General features: G+C 44.2%; 1 protein-coding gene across 1 annotated transcript; it reads left to right on the plus strand.

Moving 5' to 3' along the window:
- Positions 1–1113: 1113 nt before the first annotated feature.
- LOC141117704 (uncharacterized) lies at positions 1114–10624 on the plus strand. Its single transcript, XM_073610703.1, has 9 exons — positions 1114–1199; positions 2310–2412; positions 4479–4882; positions 5350–5449; positions 5653–5841; positions 7072–7445; positions 7909–8008; positions 8223–8681; positions 9828–10624. Exons 1-9 carry the CDS (start codon positions 1150–1152, stop codon positions 10290–10292), a joined length of 2244 nt encoding a protein of 747 aa, XP_073466804.1. The 5' UTR covers positions 1114–1149; the 3' UTR covers positions 10293–10624.
- The last annotated feature ends 10354 nt before the right edge of the window (positions 10625–20978 follow it).

Consider the following 20978-nt stretch of genomic DNA (forward strand, 5'->3'; position numbering starts at 1 on the left):
ACAATGGCGCTGGGGCAGCTCTGGGACAAACAGTCGCTGCGTCGGCAGCAATCGGGACTCAAGAAGAAAAAAAACTATTTGTATAGAACTTTAAAGGGATTATATAATGGTCTAAATATTTACCTTAAAGTGGTTGTAAAGGTTCAATTTTTTTTTTTTTTTTTTAAATAACAAACATGTTATACTTACCTCCACTGTGCAGTTCGCTTTGCACAGAGTGGCCCCCGATCCTGCTGTTCTGGGGTCCCACGGCGGCTGTCTCGGCTCCTCCCCACTAAAGCTAACCCCGTCTGGGAAGCGCTCCCCCTGGGGGGTTAGCTTGCGGGCACGCTCCCGAGTCCTGTATCCGGCGTCCATAAGCAGCCAACTACAGGACTCGGCCCCGCCCCCTGGCCCTCGCATCATTGGAGTTGATTGACAGCAGCGCGAGCCAATGGCTGCGCTGCTATTAATCTATCCAATGAAGAGCTGAGAACAGGCGAGAAGACCGGGCAGACATCAGCCGTGGGACTTTCGAGGGCTCAGGTAAGTAAACGGGGGGGGGGGCCTGCAATCGCTGAATGTTTTTTTACCTTAATGCATAGGAGGCATTAAGGTGAAAAAAAACATGTACCTTTACAACCCCTTTAACCCTGTTTTAAGTCTTTATTTGAAATGCAAAGATTTGATATAACGCAGGCCATATATTAACTAATTTTGTGGTTGAAGGAAAGAAAACTGGTTGATTCACCCATCAACACATTCAGTATATCAACACATTCTATTGTATTCTGACAGTGGAAGGTTTCCCAGCCGTCAGAATACAATGATCGTTGCTTGTGATCACATGAAAACAATTGGACAGGCTGGTTGTACTCGATCGATGGACTGACTTCAGTACAACCAGCCTGCCCATACATGGATCAAAATTTAACCAGTTCCTGCTAAACCAAATTTCGATCCGTCTTTGGCCAGCTTTATTTGTAAAAAAAAAAAAAAATGTGAGTTAAAAAACATTTAAAACAAAATAAACCCATAACCATTATATTTCCCTTTAAATATATATTGTATTTTTATGTGATGCTTTTTACAATTCTGATCTTACTTATCTCTTTTTATTTTGTCAACAGGATGATCGCCAGCAAAATACAGAAACGATTCAAGAGGCAGATGGCGATGTACAAAACTGGCATGCCGCGTTTCTTACCAACACTGGAACCGTAAGTTGGAAATTCACTTTGAATAAGATGGGAGTTTGGGGGAGGGGCTAAGTCATTGAGGCCGCTTTTTAAATAGGAATAGATATCCGCATTTAACAGCCCATTCGTAAAATGTTGGCCACTGTGTAGAGCCTGCGATGCCCCATGAAGTGCTCTCTGCTTAATGCAGCAGGGAGAGCTTCATGACTGGAATAGAAGAGTCACGTGACTTTAATAGGTCATATAAATAGTTTTCCCTGCACTCTTTCCCAGCCTCTTGCTCCTCCACAGCTGGCACTATACTAGGCTGTTGATGACCTGGGGAGTGGTGATGACACTTTCCCAGTATCAAATGATTGGCTACTAGACTCAAGTATATTGCCAAGGGAGCAGCAGTGTTCATTTTGGCAGCAAATTTTGATTTAGTTTTAGTCTTAGGACTAAAATGGCATTTTACTTTTAGCCCCATTTTGGTCTTCTGTAATTGTTTTAGTTTTAGTTGTGTTTAGTCGACTAAATCTCCAGTACGTTTTAGTCGACCAAAATGTCCTACATTTTAGTCGACTAAAATCTCCAGTACATTTTAGTCGACTAAAATCTAATGGGTGTAATTTAATTGTAATGCATTAGTAAACATTTCTCTACAATTTCCAAATTAATTATATACTGCTGGAGTGAAAAATCTAATAGGTTATTAATGTATTGAGGTATGAACATGCATTACAGACCAGTGTTAATTTTGAAGTCAAATTTCAATGTAGTTTTAGTTAGTCTTTTGACTAAAATGGCATTTTAGTTTTAGTCGTATTTTAGTCATCTCAGTTGTTTTAGCTTTAGTCGTATTTTAGTCGACTAAAATAGTATTAATTTAGTCGACTAAAATGTTTTAGTCGACAAAATTAACACTGGGGAGCAGGTGACATGCTACCTCCATATCCATTAGTGGTGGGTATTCTTGCCAGCTCTTGAGCCAGGCAGTGATTGAGAAAAGAAAATTGGTGTTAAATGCATTGGTGGATATTAATATAAGGGCACCTTGATGACCCAGCCCAGCGGCCCAGGCTTAGAAATTGTTTTTTATTGCTTCCAATCACAAAAATGGGTGACTGATCTTTTTTCTTTCTCTTACAGCATTCCAGAGTTTAAAATAATGGAGGAATTTTCACAATATGAGGTCTTCGGGAGCCACAAGTTGCTTATTGTGAACAGCAAGACAACAATGAACTTCCGCCAGGTAAGTGACCTTTATACTTCTTACTTAGTTTCACAGTTTTGAAAAACAGTAGATGTTTTGGTCCAGAGGAGTGGGGGGAAAATTGGGGTGCTTTCTAATAAAGAGTCAGATTCCTTACTGACCACATGTTAGCGGGTGCAGATTTTTTCTGGATCAAACTACCGTATATACTCAAGTATAAGCCGTCCCGAATATAAGCCGAGGCACCTAATTTTACCACAAAAAACTGGGAAAACTTATTGACTCGAGTATAAGCCTAGGGTGAGAAATGCGCAGCTACTGTAAGTGGAAAAGAGGGTCAACAATGCCCATTTGCAGCCTCGCTGTGCCCATTTGCATGCTTCACTGTGCCCATTTGCAGCCATAGGTCCCCCAAACTTCAAACTCAGTAGTTAAGGGTTCCTAGATGCCCCCTAGCTGCAGCCAAAATTTGGGGTCTCTGGACCCAAAGGGCCCCGAAATGACATTGCTGCAGATGGACACAGTTGACTGAATTTGGGGCCCCGTATCTCGGGGCCACTTGGTGCTAGGAACCCCAAAATCGGTGTGCAAACCCAGTGGAACTAGCACTACAACATATCTAGCTGGGGTTCCTTGCACCAAGTGGCCCTGAGATACGAGGCCCCAAAGTCGGTTCGGAAAATGTCAAGCACTTTTCTGCAGCAGAGAATGACACTTTCTGAACCAACTTTGGGGCCCCGTATTTCAGGATCACTTGGTGCTAGAAACCCCAGCTTGGATATGTTGTAGTTCTAGTTCCACTGGGTGTGCACACCAAATTTGGGGTTCCTAACACCAAGTGGCCCGGAGATACAAGGCCCCAAAATCGGTTTGGAAAATGTCAAGCACTTTTCTGCAGCAGAGAATGACACTTTCTGAACCAAATTTTGGGCCCTGTATCTCAGGGCCACTTGGTGCTAGGAACCCCAGCTTTGGATATGTTGTAGTTCTAGTTCCACTGGGTGTGCACACCAAATCTGGGGTTCCCATCACCAAGTGGCCCCAAGATACAGGGCCCCAAAATCAGTTCAAAAGATGTCATTCTCTGCTGCAGAAAAGTGCTTGACTCCAGTATAAGCCGAGGGGGGCATTTTCAGCACAGAAAAATGTGCTGAAAAACTCGGCTTATACTCGAGTATATACAGTATTTACATTTCAGCTCAGCCAAGTAATGGGGAAATTTTTATTTTTTGGATAGTGTTGGTAAGGGGTTAGATGCTTGGACAAGTTTTTACTGCAGTCTGTGTCTTTACTGGGGAGATTCACACCTTTATTAGTACTGATGACCACTGTCACTGAAACAGAAAAAATCCCAAATTTAAGCCAAACTTCAGACTGCTTTTAAATGTATTTATGCAATGATGACATCTCCCCCCCCCCCCCACTGTGATGTAGACATGACATGACCAGTCTGATTTTGGAATCTAATCAAAGGCGCAAATGCCTGAAGGCCGGTCAGGTCATGTCTGCAGATTCGGTGTCCCTCTAATACCTATAGTGAACTTGATTCATCATCAGTTTGATGCAGGTCGTGAAATTTTCTAATACACCTTCCCCATATAGCACGATTCTCAGAGGAAACCCTTTTTTTTTTTGGGTTGGTCATTCACTTCCAAGGGCTGCCAGTCCTGTCCGCACAATCGGAGCTCCTTTATAGTGTGACCACAGACATGAAGGCTTAGCCAGGCATGGGCTTGGATAAACTTTCCTGCTTATGTGATTAGATGGGGAAGAAGGGGGAGGAGTTCCGCAGAGCTGGCATCAAACTATAAATTGCCTCAGATTGATTAATTAGTATTATGAACCTGACAATAGACTACACGGGGTGACCTTGTGAAATTGTCAGATAGTGGAAGAATAACGGGAGGCGTCCACTCACTTCATCTACTGAATGAACTTGAAGTGAGAGGAACCTCCCCATGCAGGACACTGACAATACAAACCTAAAACATGTCATCTTTTCCCCATTCTATTGACATGTGAAGGATAGAGCTTTTCATTTTGTTCTGCTTTAAACCTGGACTTCAACTTACTTTTTGTTTTATTTATCTATTTTTATTGTGTAGCTGAGAGAAAAGGAGAAGAAGTGGAAGGAGGAGGAACAGAGGAAATTTAAAAAGAAGTGGGAGATATGGAATCAGGAAAAAGAGAGGACACAAGAGAATGCAGCAGCTTTTGTCCGCAAAATAATGATGGATTTTGAAAAGAAGAATAAGGAGAATGAGCAAAGACTAATGCAGGAAAAAGAGCACAAGAAGAAAGTTAAGGTGATAAACAAGAAGCTGAAGAAGCACATGAAGGAAGAGTTGAAGGCCATGAAGAAAGGGACATTGACACAGCTGCAAGCAAACAGATTGAAAAACCACTACCGGCAGTTAGAACTGGACTATGAAGAAAAGAAAGAGAGGAAAAGACAGAAGCTGTTGAAGAAACAGCAGGAGAAAAACGCAAAGAAGCAAAAGGAAAAAACGTAAGTAAAAAACTCACTTTGGTCAAGATAGGATCTTGGGGAGTGCTAAGTCGTTGGGGCCACTTTATAAATAAGATCAGATATCCACATTGAACAGCCCATTCATAAAATGTTTACCACTGCATGGAGCATGCGATGCACCGCAAAGTTCTCTCTCGCTAATGCAACAGAGAGAGCTCCATGATTAAAATAGACCTGGTTATGTGACTTTAATAGGCCATATAAATAGGCTTCCCTGCCAAATATTTTTTTTTTTTTTACATTCTTCAATGTGAATGTGGTGGTTATTCTTGCCGGGCCATAAGCCAGGCAGTGATTAATAAATTGGTGCTGAATGCATTGGTGGATATTAAAAATAAGTGCACCTTGGTGGCCCAGCCCAGCAACCCAAGCTTACAAATTGTTTTTTCTTGCTCCTATTAACAAAAACTTGAGAAAAATAATCTTTTTTTTTATTCCTCTTACAGCATTGATGAGGACCACGTGGAAGTTCCTGGTTCTCGTCACAGTGGCGCACAGACAGGCATCAGGATCGACTTGCAGCTCCACGGCCTGGCACCGAGCAAAGTAAGTGATCTCTATACTAAGATATATTTACATAGTCTCACAGTTTATCCCACTGAAAGAGACAAAGATAATAAATAAAAAACCTTGGAAACGTTTTAGTCCTTTTCCCACTCTATTCAAATCGAACAGAAAAAAGATTTGGGTGGAGCTCCACTTTAAAGTCTGTACTTCAACTTACCAATTTTTTCTTTTTTTCTTTATAGGATTATTTGGAAAAGGTAGAAGAGGAAAGGAGTGCTGAGGAGAGGGAAGAAGAGGAAAGGCGTGCCAAAGAGAGGGAAGAAGAGGAAAGGCGTGCCGAGGAGAGGGAAGAAGAGGAAAGGCATGCCAAGGAGAGGAAAGAAGAGGAAAGGCGTGACGAGGAGAGGAAAGAAGAGGAAAGTATAGTTGAGGTAAGTGCCCTTTATACTTCTTACATAGTTTCACAGTTTATGCAGCTGAATAGAACAGAACTGTCTGGTTCAATCTGTTGAAAAACAGATGTTTTGGTCCAGAAGAAGGCGAAAAAAGTGAAGGGGGTGGATTTTGTCTCATAAAGAGAGACAGATTCCTTACTGACCACACGTAGGCAGTTGAAGCAGTTCCTTGGATGAAACTATTTCCATTTCAGCTTAATCATCCAAGTAATGAGCAACACAATTTTTTTTTTTTTTTTTGGATAGAGTGGGCAAGGGTTATATCCTTTGACAAGTTTTTCCTCACAATCTGTGTTTCCCCGCTGTGGGGGTTCACCCCTTTTTTAATCCTGGTGACCATTGTCATCGAAACAGAAGAAATCCCAAATCTTAATAGCGAGGGGTGAGGAATTCTCACCCCTTTTTTAATCCTGGTGACCATTGTCATCGAAACAGAAGAAATCCCAAATCTTAATATCGAGGGGTGAGGGATAAAGCCAAACTCTGGGCCTCTTTTAAATGTACCTATGCACTGATCCCAAACAATGCTTAGTGATGTAGACATGAACGTTCAGATTTAGGAATCTGACCAAGGATGCAAATGGCAGAAGGCGGTCAGGTCACGTCTGCAGATCCGGTGGCCCTATATCTATAGTGAAATTGATTTGTCATCAGTTTGATGCAGGTCGTGAAATATTCTAATACACCTTCCAAAAAAAGCATGATTCTCAGAGGAAACCTTTTTTATTGGGTTGGTCATTCACTTCCAGGAGCTGCTGGTCCTGTCCGCACAATCGGAGCTCCTTTATAGTGTGACCACAGGCATGAACGCTTAGCCAGGCATGGGCTTGGATAAACCTTCCTGCTCTTGGGATTGAATGGGGAAGAAGGGGGAGGAGTTCCGCAGAGCTGGCATCAAACCATAAACTGCCTCAGATTAATGAATTAGTATTATGAACCTGACAATAGACTACACAGGGTGACCTGATGACATTGTCAGAGAGTGGAGGAATAACGGGAGGTGTCCACTCACTACATCACCTACTCAATGAATAGGAAGTGAGGGGAACCTCCCCATACAGGACACTGACAATACAAACCTAAAACATGTAACTTTTTCCCCATTCTATTGATATGTGAAGGATAGAGCTTTTAATTTTGTTCTGCTTTAAACCTGGACTTCAACTTACCGTCTTTTTGTTTTATTTATCTATTTTTATTGTGTAGATGAGACAAAAGATGATTAATATTAGGAAGGCGGAACAGTTGGAATTGACAAGGGATATGCAATGGCAGGAGCTGGCAGAACAGAGGAGACGGGAGAAAGCAGCAGCTTTTATGTGCAAAACAATGGAGGAATTTGAAAAGAAGCAGAACGAGAAAGAGGGAAGACTAAAGAAGGAAAAAGAGCACAAGGAGAAAATTAAGGTGATAAACAAGAAGCTGAAGAAGCGGCTGAAGAAAGAGTGGAAGGCCAGAGAGAACGGGACATTGACATGGCGGCAATTAGAAATGGAATATGAAGAGAAGAAAGAGAGGGAGAGACAGAAGCTGTTGATGAAACAGCAGAAGAAAAACGGAAAGGAGCAAGAGGAAAAAACGTACGTAAAAAAACTCACTTTGGTAAAGAGGGAGGAGTGCTAAGTCGTTGGGGCCACTTTATAAATAAGATCAGATATCCACATTGAACAGCCCATTTATAAAATGTTTGCCACTGCATGGAGTTTGCGATGCACCGCAAAGTTCTCTCTCGCTAATGCAACAGAGAGAGCTCCATGATTAAAATAGACCCAGTCATGTGACTTTATAATAGGCCATATAAATAAAAAGGCCTCCCTGCCAATTTTTTTTTTTTTTTTTTACACCCTTCCAATGCGAATGTGGCGGTTATTCTTGCTGGGCCATAAGCCAGGCAGTGATTAATAAAATAAAATGAATGCATTGGTGGATATTAAAATAAGTGCACCTTGGTGGCCCAGCCCAGCAGCCCAAGCTTAGAAATTTTTCTTGCTCCTTTTAACAAAAACTTGAGAAAAATAATCTTTTTTTTAATTTCTTTTACAGCATTGATGAGGACCACGTGGAAGTTCCTGGTTCTCGTGACAGTGGCACACAGACAGACATCAGAATCTACTTGCAGCTCCATGGCCCGGCACCGAGCAAAGTAAGTGACCTCTATACTAAGATATATTTACATAGTTAAATGTAATAGTCTCACAGTTTATTCCACTGAAAGAGACAAAGATAATAAATAAAAAGCCTTGGAAACATTTTAGTCCTTTTCCCACTCTATTCAAATCGAACAGAAAAAAAGATTTGGGTGGAGCTCCACTTTAAAGTCTGTACTTCAACTTACCAATTTTTTTTTTTCTTTATAGGATTATTTGGAAATGATAGAAGAGGAAAGGAGTGCCGAGGAGAGGGAAGATGAGGAAAGGAGTGCCAAGGAGAGAGAAGAAGAGGAAAGGAGTGCCGAGGAGAGGGAAGATGAGGAAAGGAGTGCTGAGGAGAGGAAAGAAGAGGAAAGGAGTCCTGAGGAGAGGAAAGAAGAGGAAAGGAGTGCCGGGGAGAGGGAAGAAGAGGAAAGGAGTGCTGAGGAGAGGGAAGAAGAGGAAAGGAGTGCTGAGGAGAGGAAAGAAGAGGAAAGGAGTCCTGAGCTGAGAGAAGAAGAGGAAAGGAGTGCCGGGGAGAGGGAAGAAGAGGAAAGGAGTGCAGAGGAGAGGGAAGATGAGGAAAGGAGTGCCAAGGAGAGGGAAGAAGAGGAAAGGAGTGCCGAGGAGAGTGAAGAAGAGGAAAGGAGTGCCGAGGAGAGGGAAGAAAAGGAAAGGGAAGCTGAGGTAAGTGCCCTTTACAGTTCTTACATAGTTTCACAGTTTATGCAGCTGAAAAGAACAGACATCTGTCTAGTTCAATCTGTTGAAAAACAGATGTTTTGGTCCAGAGAAAGGCAATAAAAGTGAAGGGGGATTGATTTTGTCTCATAAAGAGAGACAGATTCCTTACTGACCACATGTAGGCAGTTGAAGCAATTCCTTGGATCAAACTATTTTCCTTTCAGCTTAATCACCCAAGTAATAAGCAACACATTTTTTTTTTGGATAGAGTGGGCAAGGGTTATATCCTCTCACAGTCTGTGTCCTTGCTGGGGGGGGGGGGGGGGGGTATTCACCCCTTTAATAGTCCTGGTGACCACTGTCATCGAAACAGAAGAAATCCCAAATCTTTACATTTTCATAATAGCGAGGGGTGAGGGATAAAGCCAAACTCTGGGCCTCTTTTAAATGTACCTATGCACTGATCCCAAACAATGCTTAGTGATGTAGATATGACTGTTCAGATTTAGGAATCTGACCAAGGATGCAAATGGCAGAAGGCGGTCAGGTCACGTCTGCAGATCCGGTGGCCCTATATCTATAGGGAAATTGATTTGTCATCAGTTTGATGCAGTTCATGAAATATTCTAATACACCTTCCCAAATAGCATGATTTTCAGAGGAAACCTTATTTATTGGGTTGGTCATTCACTTCCAAGAGCTGCTGGTCCTGTCCGCACAATCGGAGCCCCTTTATAGTGTGACCACAGGCATGAACGCTTAGCCAGGCATGGTCTTGGATAAACTTTCCTGCTCTTGTGATTGAATGGGGAAGAAGGGGGAGGAGTTCTGCAGAGCTGGCATCAAACCATAAACTGCCTCAGATTGATGAATTAGTATTATGAACATACAAATAGACTACACGGGGTGACCTGATGACATTGTCAGATAGTGGAGGAATAACGGGAGGCGTCCACTCACTACATCACCTACTCAATGAATAGGAAGTGAGGGGAACCTCCCCATACAGGACACTGACAAGAAAATCCTTGTAAAATATGTAACCTCTTCCCCACTCAAAGCATGAAGAATATATTTTTTAAATTTTGTTACACTTTAAAACCTGGATTTTAACTTTCTGTCTTTTTTTTCTTTATTGTCATTATGTAGAAGGAAATGAGGAAGGAAGAGGAGGACCAGAAGAAGGGGGAGGTGAAACACAAGAAGATAAAGAAAGATGAGAAGAGAAAGAGAAAGGAGGAAAAGAAAAAAGAGAAGGAATTAAAACATCTTATGAAGTTGAGAGGCATACCGAAATGTGAAGAAGCAAGAAACAATCGCCAAAGAGAGTTGGTGGAGGACATTGCTTTTGTTGTAGACCTACAGTTTGAAATGAGGAAAGAGATGAAGAGAATTAAACATATGCCGAACAAGTATAAGATACAGAGAAAGGAGGAAGAGAAAAAAGAGGAGGAGAGAAAGAAGCAGATGATGATAAGAGAAGAAGAAGAGAAGGAAATGAAGAATAGGTGCAAGCAGTTCCTTGCCTATTTTAATAAGAGAGGAGAAATGAGAAAGAAGGAAGAGAAAAAAGAGAAGGAAAAAAACAAGAAGATGGAGAAAGAAGAGAAGTGAAAAAGAAAGGTGGAAAAGGAAAGACTGAAGGAGGTAAAATATCTGATGAAGTTGAGGGGCATACCGAAACGTGAAGGAGCAAGGAGCAGGAGGCAAAGAGAGTTGGTGAAACACATGTTCATTGCCGGGGGATGAAACATGTGTCAGGAAAATAAGGCTTGAGGAATGCCAAGCACTGCACAAGAGGAGAAAGCCAGAGGAAAGAAAAGAAAGGACCACTCAGATGATTCTTCACTGCAACCTCATCAGTTCCCATCACTGCAGCCTCATCAGCGCACATCAGTGCCACCTTATCAGTGCAGCCTCATCAGAGCACATCAGTGCCCATCACTGCCGCCTTATTTAGTGTACATCAGTGTAGGATCATCAGTGCAGCTTTTCAGTGCCCAGTGGCGGAACTACCAGGGTCGCAATGGTCACACTTGTGACCGGGCCCTGGCGTTTCACCACTGTCGGGGGGGCCCCAGCGGGCTCTGAGCTGAGAGCGTCTGTCTCATAAAGCCCAGAGCCTGCACTGACAGTTCCTCCTCCCTCGGACTGATGGGAGAGGAGAGAGACATGTTGCTCCTTCTCCCGACCCTCTCCTCCTGTGTGCACCGTGTGAAGTGTGAAGCTAAGCAGCTGAATGTGATAATTTAGCTGCTGAGTTTCACACTTCCCACGGTGCACACAGGAGGAGAGGGTCGGGAGGAGGAGCAGATCGGCTTTCACCTCTCCCATCCATGCGAGGGAGTCGGGGGGGGAACTGTCAGTGCAGGCTCTGGGCTGTATGATAGAGAGACGCTCATAGCTCAGAGTTCTGCTGAGTTGGTACTGATAGACAGCACTGATGGGCACCAATAGGCAGCATTGATGAGCACTTATAGCTGCCAATGATAACGGCATTGATGAGCACCGATAGTCAGCATTGTTGGGCATTGGGGGCCCTGAGGGCTCTAGTTATGCCTCTGTCACTGCCGCCTCATCAGTGCAGCCTCATCAGTGTCCATCAGTACAGCCTCATTAGTGCAGCCCCATCAGTGCCCATCACTACAACCTCATCAGCGCACATCAGTGCAGCCTCATCAGTGCCCATCAGCGCCGCCTCGTCAATGCAGCCTCATCAATGCCCATCAGTGCAGCTTCATCAGTGCCTATCAGTGCAACCTCATAAGTGTCCAGTAGTGCAGCCTCATCAGTGCCAAACACTACAACCTCATCTAGTGTAAATCAGTGTAGCAACATCAGTGCGTCTTTTCAGTGCCCAGTGGCGGAACTACCAGGGTCGCAAAGGTTACACTTGCGACCGGGCCCTGGCGTTTCACCACTGTCGGGCGGCCCCAGCAGGCTCTGAGCTGAGAGCGACTGTCTAATAAAGCCTAGAGCCTGCACTGACAGTTCCTCCTCCCTCGCACTGATGGGAGAGGAGAGAGACGATCTGCTCCTTCTCCTCCCGACCCTCTCCTTCTGTGTGCACCGTGGGAAGTGTGAAGCTAAGCAGCTGAATTTGATAATTTAGCTGCTGGATTTCACGCTTCCCATGGCGCACACAAGAGGAGGGGGTTGGGAGGAGAAGGAGCAGATCGGGCTCTTGCCTCTCCCATCCGTGCGAGGGAGTCGGGGGGGGAACTGTCAGTGCAGGCTCTGGGCTGTATGAGAGAGAGACACTCATAGCTCAGAGTTCTGCTGAGTTGGCACTGATAGGCAGCACTGATGGGCACCGATAGGCAGCATTGATGAGCACTTATAGCTGCCAATGATAGCGGCATTGATGAGCACCGATAGTCAGCATTGTTGGGCATTGGGGGCCCTGAAGGCTCTAGTTATGCCTCTGTCACTGCCCCCTCATCAGTGTCCATCAGTGCAGCCCCATCAGTGCTCATCACTACAACCTCATCAGTGCACATCAGTGCAGCCTCATCAGTGCCCATCACTACAACCTCATCAGTGCAACCTAATCAGTGCCCATAAGCGCTGCCTCGTCAATGCAGCCTCATCAATGCCCATCAGTGCAGCTTCATCAGTACCTATCCGTGCAACCTCATAAGTGTGCAGCCTCCCCAGTGCCCATCACTACAACCTCATCAGCGTACATCAGTGCAGCCTCATCAGTGCCAATTACTACAACCTCATCAGCACACATCAGTGCAACCTCATCAGTGCCCATCAGCGCTGCCTTGTCAATGGAGCCTCATTGATGCCCATCAGTGCAGCCTCATCAATGCCCATAAGTGCCGCCTCATCAGTTTCCCTCAGCGCAGCCTCAGCAGTGCCCATCACTGCAGCCTCATCAGTTCCCTTCACTGCAGTCTCATCAGTTCCCATCACTGCAGCCTCATCAGCGCACATCAGTGCAGCTTTAAGGGCCCTTTCACATGGGCTTTACAATCAGGTCCGTCTGAAAAAAAGAGCATATATGCCAAAGCATGGGGTCAGGGGTGGGGGAGCTATCTGCTCCTAACATTAGGGGCGGATTGCCCCCATGCTTCGGCATATATTTTTTAGGCACAGATTGCGTTAAAAAATGTTTTATTGTATTTGAGGAGGGGGGTGTGACCTGTCCATACCAATATTTTGAACGCTGACATGTCTTCATCCCAATTATTAGGACAAGAAAAAGAGAGCAAAAAGCGGGACTTTAGCAAGACATGTCACCGCATAAATATTAATTGGCCAGGCGCATATAGAGTTGGCCTGTATCCAATGCAAATATATATTCCGGACATCAATAGTATATAACAAAAGGAACCATGGGCGTAATCACAAAGGATTTACAACAATTTTTCGTATAAAACATTTTAATACATCATTTGACATGGACAACAATTAATATAAAGTCAATCACTGGGTATGGTAGATATAAAAATTATACAGTTACAGTACAGGTGGTTGTTAGATTGTAGGCATCCTTAAGTTGTTAACTCTACGCATTTCTTGGCTTACAACCAATCATCAGGAGTTCAGATGCATAATACCTAAAAAATAATAGAGCAGCCATTAATCTAATGATTGACACATACCTATCAAAAAGACAAAAACTACAACAGTACTCACAAATTGATGGATAACTGATAAAATGGGAAGGTAGTCCGGGCCTGCAAAGTCTCACCCGGGGTTGAGGCATGGACCAGCCCCCCCAGGAATATACCCCAAAAAGGAGGAGGCCGCCATCTGGACCGGGACACTCCACACAAACATGGCCCAACGAGAAAGGAGAGACCTGGCAAGCGCATGTGGAGTACTGTGGGGGGAAAGAAAGAATGTGAGTGAAGATGGGGGTAGAGTGAGAAACCCATCCATGATTGAACCGTTGAGAGTGAGTTGGGGAGTGTAGTGAGGGAGCTTGAGACAGATGGGAGGGATCTGTCTCAAGCTCCCTCACTACACTCCCCAACTCACTCTCAACTGTTCAATCATAGATGGGTTTCTCACTCTACCCCCATCTTCACTCACATTCTTTCTTTCCCCCCACAGTACTCCACATGCGCTTGCCAGGTCTCTCCTTTCTCGTTGGGCCATGTTTGTGTGGAGTGTCCCGGTCCAGATGGCGGCCTCCTCCTTTTTGGGGTATATTCCTGGGGGGCTGGTCCATGCCTCAACCCCGGGTGAGACTTTGCAGGCCTGGACTACCTTCCCATTTTATCAGTTATCCATCAATTTGTGAGTACTGTTGTAGTTTTTGTCTTTTTGATAGGTATGTGTCAATCATTAGATTAATGGCTGCTCTATTATTTTTTAGTTATTATGCATCTGAACTCCTGATGATTGGTTGTAAGCCAAGAAACGCATAGAGTTAACAACTTAAGGATGCCTACAATCTAACAACCACCTGTACTGTAACTGTATAATTTTCATATCTACCATACCCAGTGATTGACTTTATATTAATTGTTGTCCATGTCAAATGATGTATTAAAATAATGTTTTATACGAATAATTGTTGTAAATCCTTTGTGATTACGCCCATTGTTCCTTTTGTTATATACTATTGATGTTCGGAATATATATTTGCATTGTATACAGGCCAACTCTATATGCGCCTGGCCAATTAATTAATATTTATGCGTTGACATGTCTCGCTAAAGTCCCGCTTTTTGCTCTCTTTTTCTGGTTTTATTGTATTTGTTTTGCAGGTATGGTAATTCTTACTGTTATACTGTAATGTTATTTTGTTTTATTGTTAACCATCATTTGCTTAGCCGATACACCATTCAGCTGCAGCACTGATTTATTTATCTTGACAGCAACAGCGTTTGCTCCCACGATACGTAAAGCTGTGACTCCAGCACTGTCGGAGGTGATTTCACCACCACAGTTAAAAAAAGAGCATATATGCCGAAGCATGGGGGCAGGGGTGGATAAGCGATTTGCTGCTAACATTAGGGGCGGATTGCCCCCATGCTTTGGCATATATTTTTTAGGCACAGATTGCATTAACCAGTTGCCGACCGCCTAACGCAGATATACTGCGGCAGAATGGCACGGGCAGGCAAAATCACGTACCTGGTACGTGAGCTGCCTCCCGCGGGCTGGGGGCGCATCGCGCCCTCCCCCGGTGCCCGAGGCGGTCGGCATCGTTGGGGAAGCGATACAGGCTGAGGGGGAGGCCACTCATTCGTGGCCACCCCCTCGCGATCGCTCCCCACTAATGAAATTCTTCCTCTGCTGCTGTAATGTAAATAGCGGCAGAGGAAGTGATGTCATCTCTCCTCGAGCCGGTCTTTTCGTTCCGGCGCCGAGGAGAGAAGACATCAAGTAAGTCTGCACCAACACTACACTTTCAGTAGAACAAACTAGGCACACTTTTCACCCCCCATCACCCCCTGATCACCCCCCTGTACCCCCTGTCACAGTGACACCAACAGCAGTTTTTTTTTTTTTGCATTGGTGTCAGTTTGTGACAGTTATAAGTGGTAGGGCAGTTAGGGTTAGCCCCCCTTTAGGTCTAGGGTACCCCCCTAACCCCCCTAATAAAGTTTTAACCCCTTGATCAACCCCCGTCGCCAGTGTCACTAAGCGATCGTTTTTCTGATCGCTGTATTAGTGTAACAGGTGACGCTAGTTAGGGAGGTAAGTATATAGGTTCGCCGTCAGCGTTTTATAGTGACAGGGACCCCTATATACTACCTAATAAAGGTTTTAACCCCCTGATTGTCCCCTAGTTAACCCTTTCACCAGTGATCACCGTATAACTGTTACAGGTAACGCTGGTTAGTTAGATTGTTTTTTATAGTTTATCATAGTTTCAGGTCACCCGCCGTTTATTACCTTATAAAGGTTTAACCCCCTAATCGCCCGGCGGTGATATAAGTTAAGTTTTTAGGGTCAGATAAGGTCTGCGTCGCCCCAGGCAGCGTCAGGTTAGCGCCAGTACCGCTAACACCCACGCACGCAGCATACACCTCCCTTAGTGCTATAGTATCTGAACGGATCAATATCTGATCCGATCAGATCTATACTAGCGTCCCCAGCAGTTTAGGGTTCCCAAAAACGCAGTGTTAGCGGGATCAGCCCAGATACCTGCTAGCACCTGCGTTTTGCCCCTCGGCCCAGCCCTGCCCAGCCCACCCAAGTGCAGTATCGATCGATCACTGACACTTACAAAACACTAAGCACACATAACTGCAGCTTTCGCAGAGTCAGGCCTGATCCCTGTGATCTCTAATAGTTTTTTGGTAGCGTTTTGATACAGTGGCTGACAGTCAGGAGCTTTTTTGCCTGTGAGTCTCACTAGTGTACCCCTAAATTTAGAGCCCAAAATGGCAAATCGAAGGTACACTAGTGAAGAGGCCTACACGTTTCTGAGCATGACAGATAGTGAAGAGGAAGTCACTCATCTGTCAGATTCAGGCTCACAATACGATCCTGTAGACGACAGCGGCTCCATGACAGATAGCTCAGACGACGGAGTTGTGGTCCCTGCCAAGGTCAGGCGTACCAGACCCCAATCTTCTTCTTCTGTCCTTGAAGTGTAAGAACCGCAGGTCCCTGTTATGGAGCGAAGAAGTACTAGCGCCACTATTCCTTCTGGTGTACTGGCAAGCACCAGCGGCCTAGTACACCCTGGTCGTATATCCAGCACTGCAGTAACACTTGGTGACGTGGCGAGTCCCATAAGTGCAGTTCAAGCTGGCGAGGTGGCAAGCACAAGTAGTGTCCCGCTGCCACCAAGAAGACGAACACAGGCCCGTCGTGCCCATAGTGCCCTTCCTGCTGCATTCGCCAATCCAAATTGGGAACCCACCACTTCTGCAGCACCCGTACTTCCCCCATTCACTGACCAACCCGGCATTCAGGTGGAAACAGTTGATTTTACGTCACTGAATTTTTATTCGCTGTTTTTCACCGAAGATCTCTATAGATCTATTGTGGACCAAAGCAATTTGTACGCTGGTCAACACATCTCCACTATTCCCCAGTCCTCCCTTGCCAGAGATTGGAAACCACTTACGGTTTCCGAATTTAAGATCTTTCTGGGCCTTTCCCTCAACATGGGCGTAAATAAAAAGAGTGAGTTGCGGTCATATTGGTCCGCTGACCCAATTCACCATATGCCCGTGTTTTCTGCCTCCATGGCCAGGGCACGATACGAGCAGATTTTGCAGTTCATGCACTTCAACAACAATGAACTCTGTCGTCCTCGTGGAGACCCTGAATACGATCGGCTCTACAAAATTCGCCCCCTCGTAAACTACTTCAACCAACGTTTTGCAGACTTGTTTACTCCCCATCAAGTTGTCTGCATTGATGAGTCCCTGATTAAGTTTTCTGGCTGCTTGTCATTCAAACAGTACCTTCCCAGCAAGCGTGCCAGATACGGGGTCAAGATGTATAATCTCTGTGACAGGGCCACAGGCTATACATGTAGTTTTATGGTTTACGAGGGCAAAGATAGTCACGTAGAGCCGACAACATAGGAAGTGCTGGCAAGATTGTGTGGGTCTTGGTGTCACCCTTATTTGGAAAGGGGTACCACTTGTACGTGGACAATTATTACACGAGTGTGCCACTTTTTAGTCACCTTTGTGATCATCAGATTGGAGCATGTGGCACCGTGCGACCTAATCGCCGGGGCTTTCCCCAGCGGCTTGTAGATTCCCGTCTTAGGCTGGGGGAGAGAGTGTTTTCGTTCTTACCTCCCTTCATGCAGACACGACGGTCCAAATTACTACGGCGACTGGTGTTGTGGAGAAACCTCTCTGTGTCCACGAATATAACCAAAATATGGGAGGGGTGGACCTCAACGACCAGTTGTTGGCACCGTACCTAGTTGCCCGTAAGGCCAGACGCTGGTACAAAAAAGTGTCTATTTATTTCAATTGGCTTTGCTGAACGCTTATGTGCTATACAGAGCTTCAGGACGGACTGGATCCTTCCTTAAATTCCAGGAAGAGATCGTCAGAGCTATTCTGTTTCCAGACGGTGCTCCACCTCACCTTTCCCAACCAAATGCAGTAAGCCGGCTGCATAAGAGGCATTTTCTTTATGTCCTCTCGAGTACCCCTACCCAAAGAGCCCCCCAAAAAAGATGTCATGTCTGCAGAAAGCGCGGATTTAGGCGTGACACCCGGTATTATTGTCCCTCCTGTCCTGACAATCCTGGTCTTTGCATTGGTGAATGTTTTGAACGCTACCATACACTAGTATTAGCATAGGGTACAGCACTGCACAGACTAGGACACACTTTCACAGGGTCTCCCAAGATACCATCGCATTTTGAGAGACCCAAACCTGGTACCAGTTACAAAAGTTAAAGTTACAAAACAAAGTGTAAAAAAAAAAAAAAACCCCAAAAAAATATAAAATAATAAAAAACAAAAATAGTTGTCGTTTTATTGTTCTCTCTTTCTCTCTCTCTATTCTCTCTCTATTGTTCTGCTCTTTTTTACTGTATTCTATTCTGCAATGTTTTATTGTTGTTATGTTTTTATCATGTTTGGTAACCATTTTTTTGTTTTCAGGTACGCCATTCAGCTGCAGAGCGGATTTATTTATCTTGACAGCAACAGCGTTTGCTCCCACGATACATAAAGCCGTGACTCCAGCGCTGTCGGAGGTGATTTCACCACCACAGTTACATACTTCAGCATATATGCCGAAGCGTGGGGGCCGCAGTGGGTGGAGGAGCGATTTGCTTCTGCCTTTTGCGGGAGGATGCCCCCATGCTTCGGCATATATATATATTTTAGGCACAGGTTGCATTTAAATGTTTTATTTTTTACTATGTTTTTTTTTGTATTTGCTTTGCAGGTATGGTAAGTCTTACTGTTATACTGTAATGTTACTTTGTTTTATTGTTAACCATCATTTGCTTAGCAGGTATGCCATTCAGCTGCATATATGCCGAAGCGTGGGTGGAGGAGCGATTTGCTCCTGCCTTTTGCGGGAGGATGCCTCCATGCTTCGGCATATATAAATGGTGCATGTATGCCCATCACTAGAAGTGGGTGGATGAAGGGAGGTATTCTAATGGTGGGCATACCCACCGATCAATCTCTTTTTTTCGTTCAGCCCACAGGCTGCATGAAAAAAAAGTTTACAATATATGCCCAACAAGGACCAGCAACGTACTGGTATGTTGCTGGACTTTGAGTGGTTATACCAGAATGATGCCTGCAGGTTTAGGTATCATCTTGGTATCATTCTTTTCAGCCAGCGGTCGGCTTTCATGTAAAAGCAATCCTAGCGGCTAATTAGCCTCTAGACTGCTTTTACAAGCAGTGGGAGGGAATGCCCCCCCACCATCTTCCATGTTTTTCTCTGGCTCTCCTGTCCCAACAGGGAACCCGAGAATGCAGCCGGTGATTCGGCCAGCTGACCATAGAGCTGATCAGAGACCAGAATGGCTCCAATCATCTCTATGGCCTAAGAAACTGGAAGCTACGAGCATTTCATGACTTAGATTTCGCCTGATGTAAACATCGCCATTGGGAAATTGGGAAAGCATTTTATCACACCGATCTTGGCAGAGGAGAGATCTAGGTTCTAATAGACCCCAATTTTTTCAAAAAAGAGTACCTGTCACTACCTATTGCTATCATAGGGGATATTTACATTCCCTGAGATAACAATAAAAATGATTAAAAAAAAAAATAAAAAAATGAAAGGAACAGTTTAAAAATAAGATGAAAAAGCAAAAAAATAATAAATAAAAAAAAAAGCACCCCTGTCCCCCCCTGCTCTCACGCAAAGGCGAACGCAAGCGTCGGTCTGGCGTCAAATGTAAACAGCAATTGCACCATGCATGTGAGGTATCACTGCGAAGGTCAGATCGAGGGCAGTAATTTTAGCAGTAGACCTCCTCTGTAAATCTAAAGTGGTAACCTGTAAAGGCTTTTAAAGGCTTTTAAAAATGTATTTAGTTTGTCGCCACTGCACGTTTGTGCGCAATTTTAAAGCATGTCATGTTTGGTATCCATGTACTCGGCCTAAGATCAACTTTTTTATTACATAAAACATTTGGGCAATATAGTGTGTTTTAGTGCATTAAAATTTAAAAAAGTGTGTTTTTTCCCAAAAAAATGTGTTTGAAAAATCGCTGCGCAAATACTGTGTGAAAAAAATGAAACACCCACCATTTTAATCTGTAGGGCATTTGCTTTAAAAAAATATATAATGTTTGGGGGTTCAAAGTAATTTTCTTGCAAAAAAAAAATAATTTTTTCATGTAAACAAAAAGTGTCAGAAAGGGCTTTGTCTTCAAGTGGTTAGAAGAGTGGGTGATGTGTGACATAAGCTTCTAAATGTTGTGCATAAAATGCCAGGACAGTTCAACCCCCCCCCCCCCCCCCCCCAAATGACCCCATTTTGGAAAGTAGACACCCCAAGCTATTTGCTGAGAGGCATGTCGAGTCCATGGAATATTTTATATTGTGACACAAGTTGCGGGAAAAAGACCATTTTTTTTTTTTTTTTTGCACAAAGTTGTCACTAAATGATATATTGCTCAAACATGCCATGGGAATATGTGAAATTACACCCTAAAATACATTCTGTTGCTTCTCCTGAATATGGGTATACCACATGTGAGACTTTTTGGGAGCCTAGCCATGTACGGGACCTCGAAAACCAAGCTCCGCCTTCAGGCTTTCTAAGGGCGTACATTTTTGATTTCACTCTTCACTGCCTATCACAGTTTCGGAGGCCATGGAATGCCCAGGTGGCACAAAACCCCCCCAAATTACCCTATTTTGGAATGTAGACACCCCAAGCTATTTGCTGAGAGGTATAGTGAGTATTTTGCAGACCTCACTTTTTTTTCACAAAGTTTTGAAAATTGAAAAAAGAAAAAAAAAAAAAATGTTTTCTTGTCTTTCTTCATTTTCAAAAACAAATGAGAGCTGCATAATACTCACCATGCCTCTCAGCAAATAGCTTGGGGTGTCCACTTTCCAAAATGGGGTCATTTGGGGGGGGGGGGGTTGTGCTATCTTGGCATTTTATGGCCTTTAAAACTGTGATAGGTAGTGAGGAGTGAATCAAAAATGTACGCCTTTAGAAATCCTGAAGGCGGTGATTGGTTTTCGAGGCCTCATATGAAGCTAGGCTCCCAAAAAGTCCCATACATGTGGTATCCCCGTACTCAGGAGAAGCAGCAGAATGTATTTTGGGGTGTAATTCCACATATGCCCATGGCATGTTTGAGCAATATATCATTTAGTGACAACTTTGTGCAAAAAAAAAAAAAAATTGGTCAATTTCCCGCAT

Source organism: Aquarana catesbeiana, linkage group LG13, assembly GCF_042186555.1.
Source record: "Aquarana catesbeiana isolate 2022-GZ linkage group LG13, ASM4218655v1, whole genome shotgun sequence".
Classification (NCBI taxonomy): Eukaryota; Metazoa; Chordata; class Amphibia; order Anura; family Ranidae; genus Aquarana; species Aquarana catesbeiana.

Coding starts and splice junctions, on each gene's coding strand:
- LOC141117704 (XM_073610703.1), top strand. CDS start 1,150: ATGGCGATGTACAAAACTGGCATGCCGCGTTTCTTACCAACACTGGAA. Junction 4,883..5,349: donor AAGAAGCAAAAGGAAAAAAC/GTAAGTAAAAAA, acceptor TTCCTCTTACAG/CATTGATGAGGACCACGTGG. Junction 5,842..7,071: donor AAGAGGAAAGTATAGTTGAG/GTAAGTGCCCTT, acceptor TTTATTGTGTAG/ATGAGACAAAAGATGATTAA.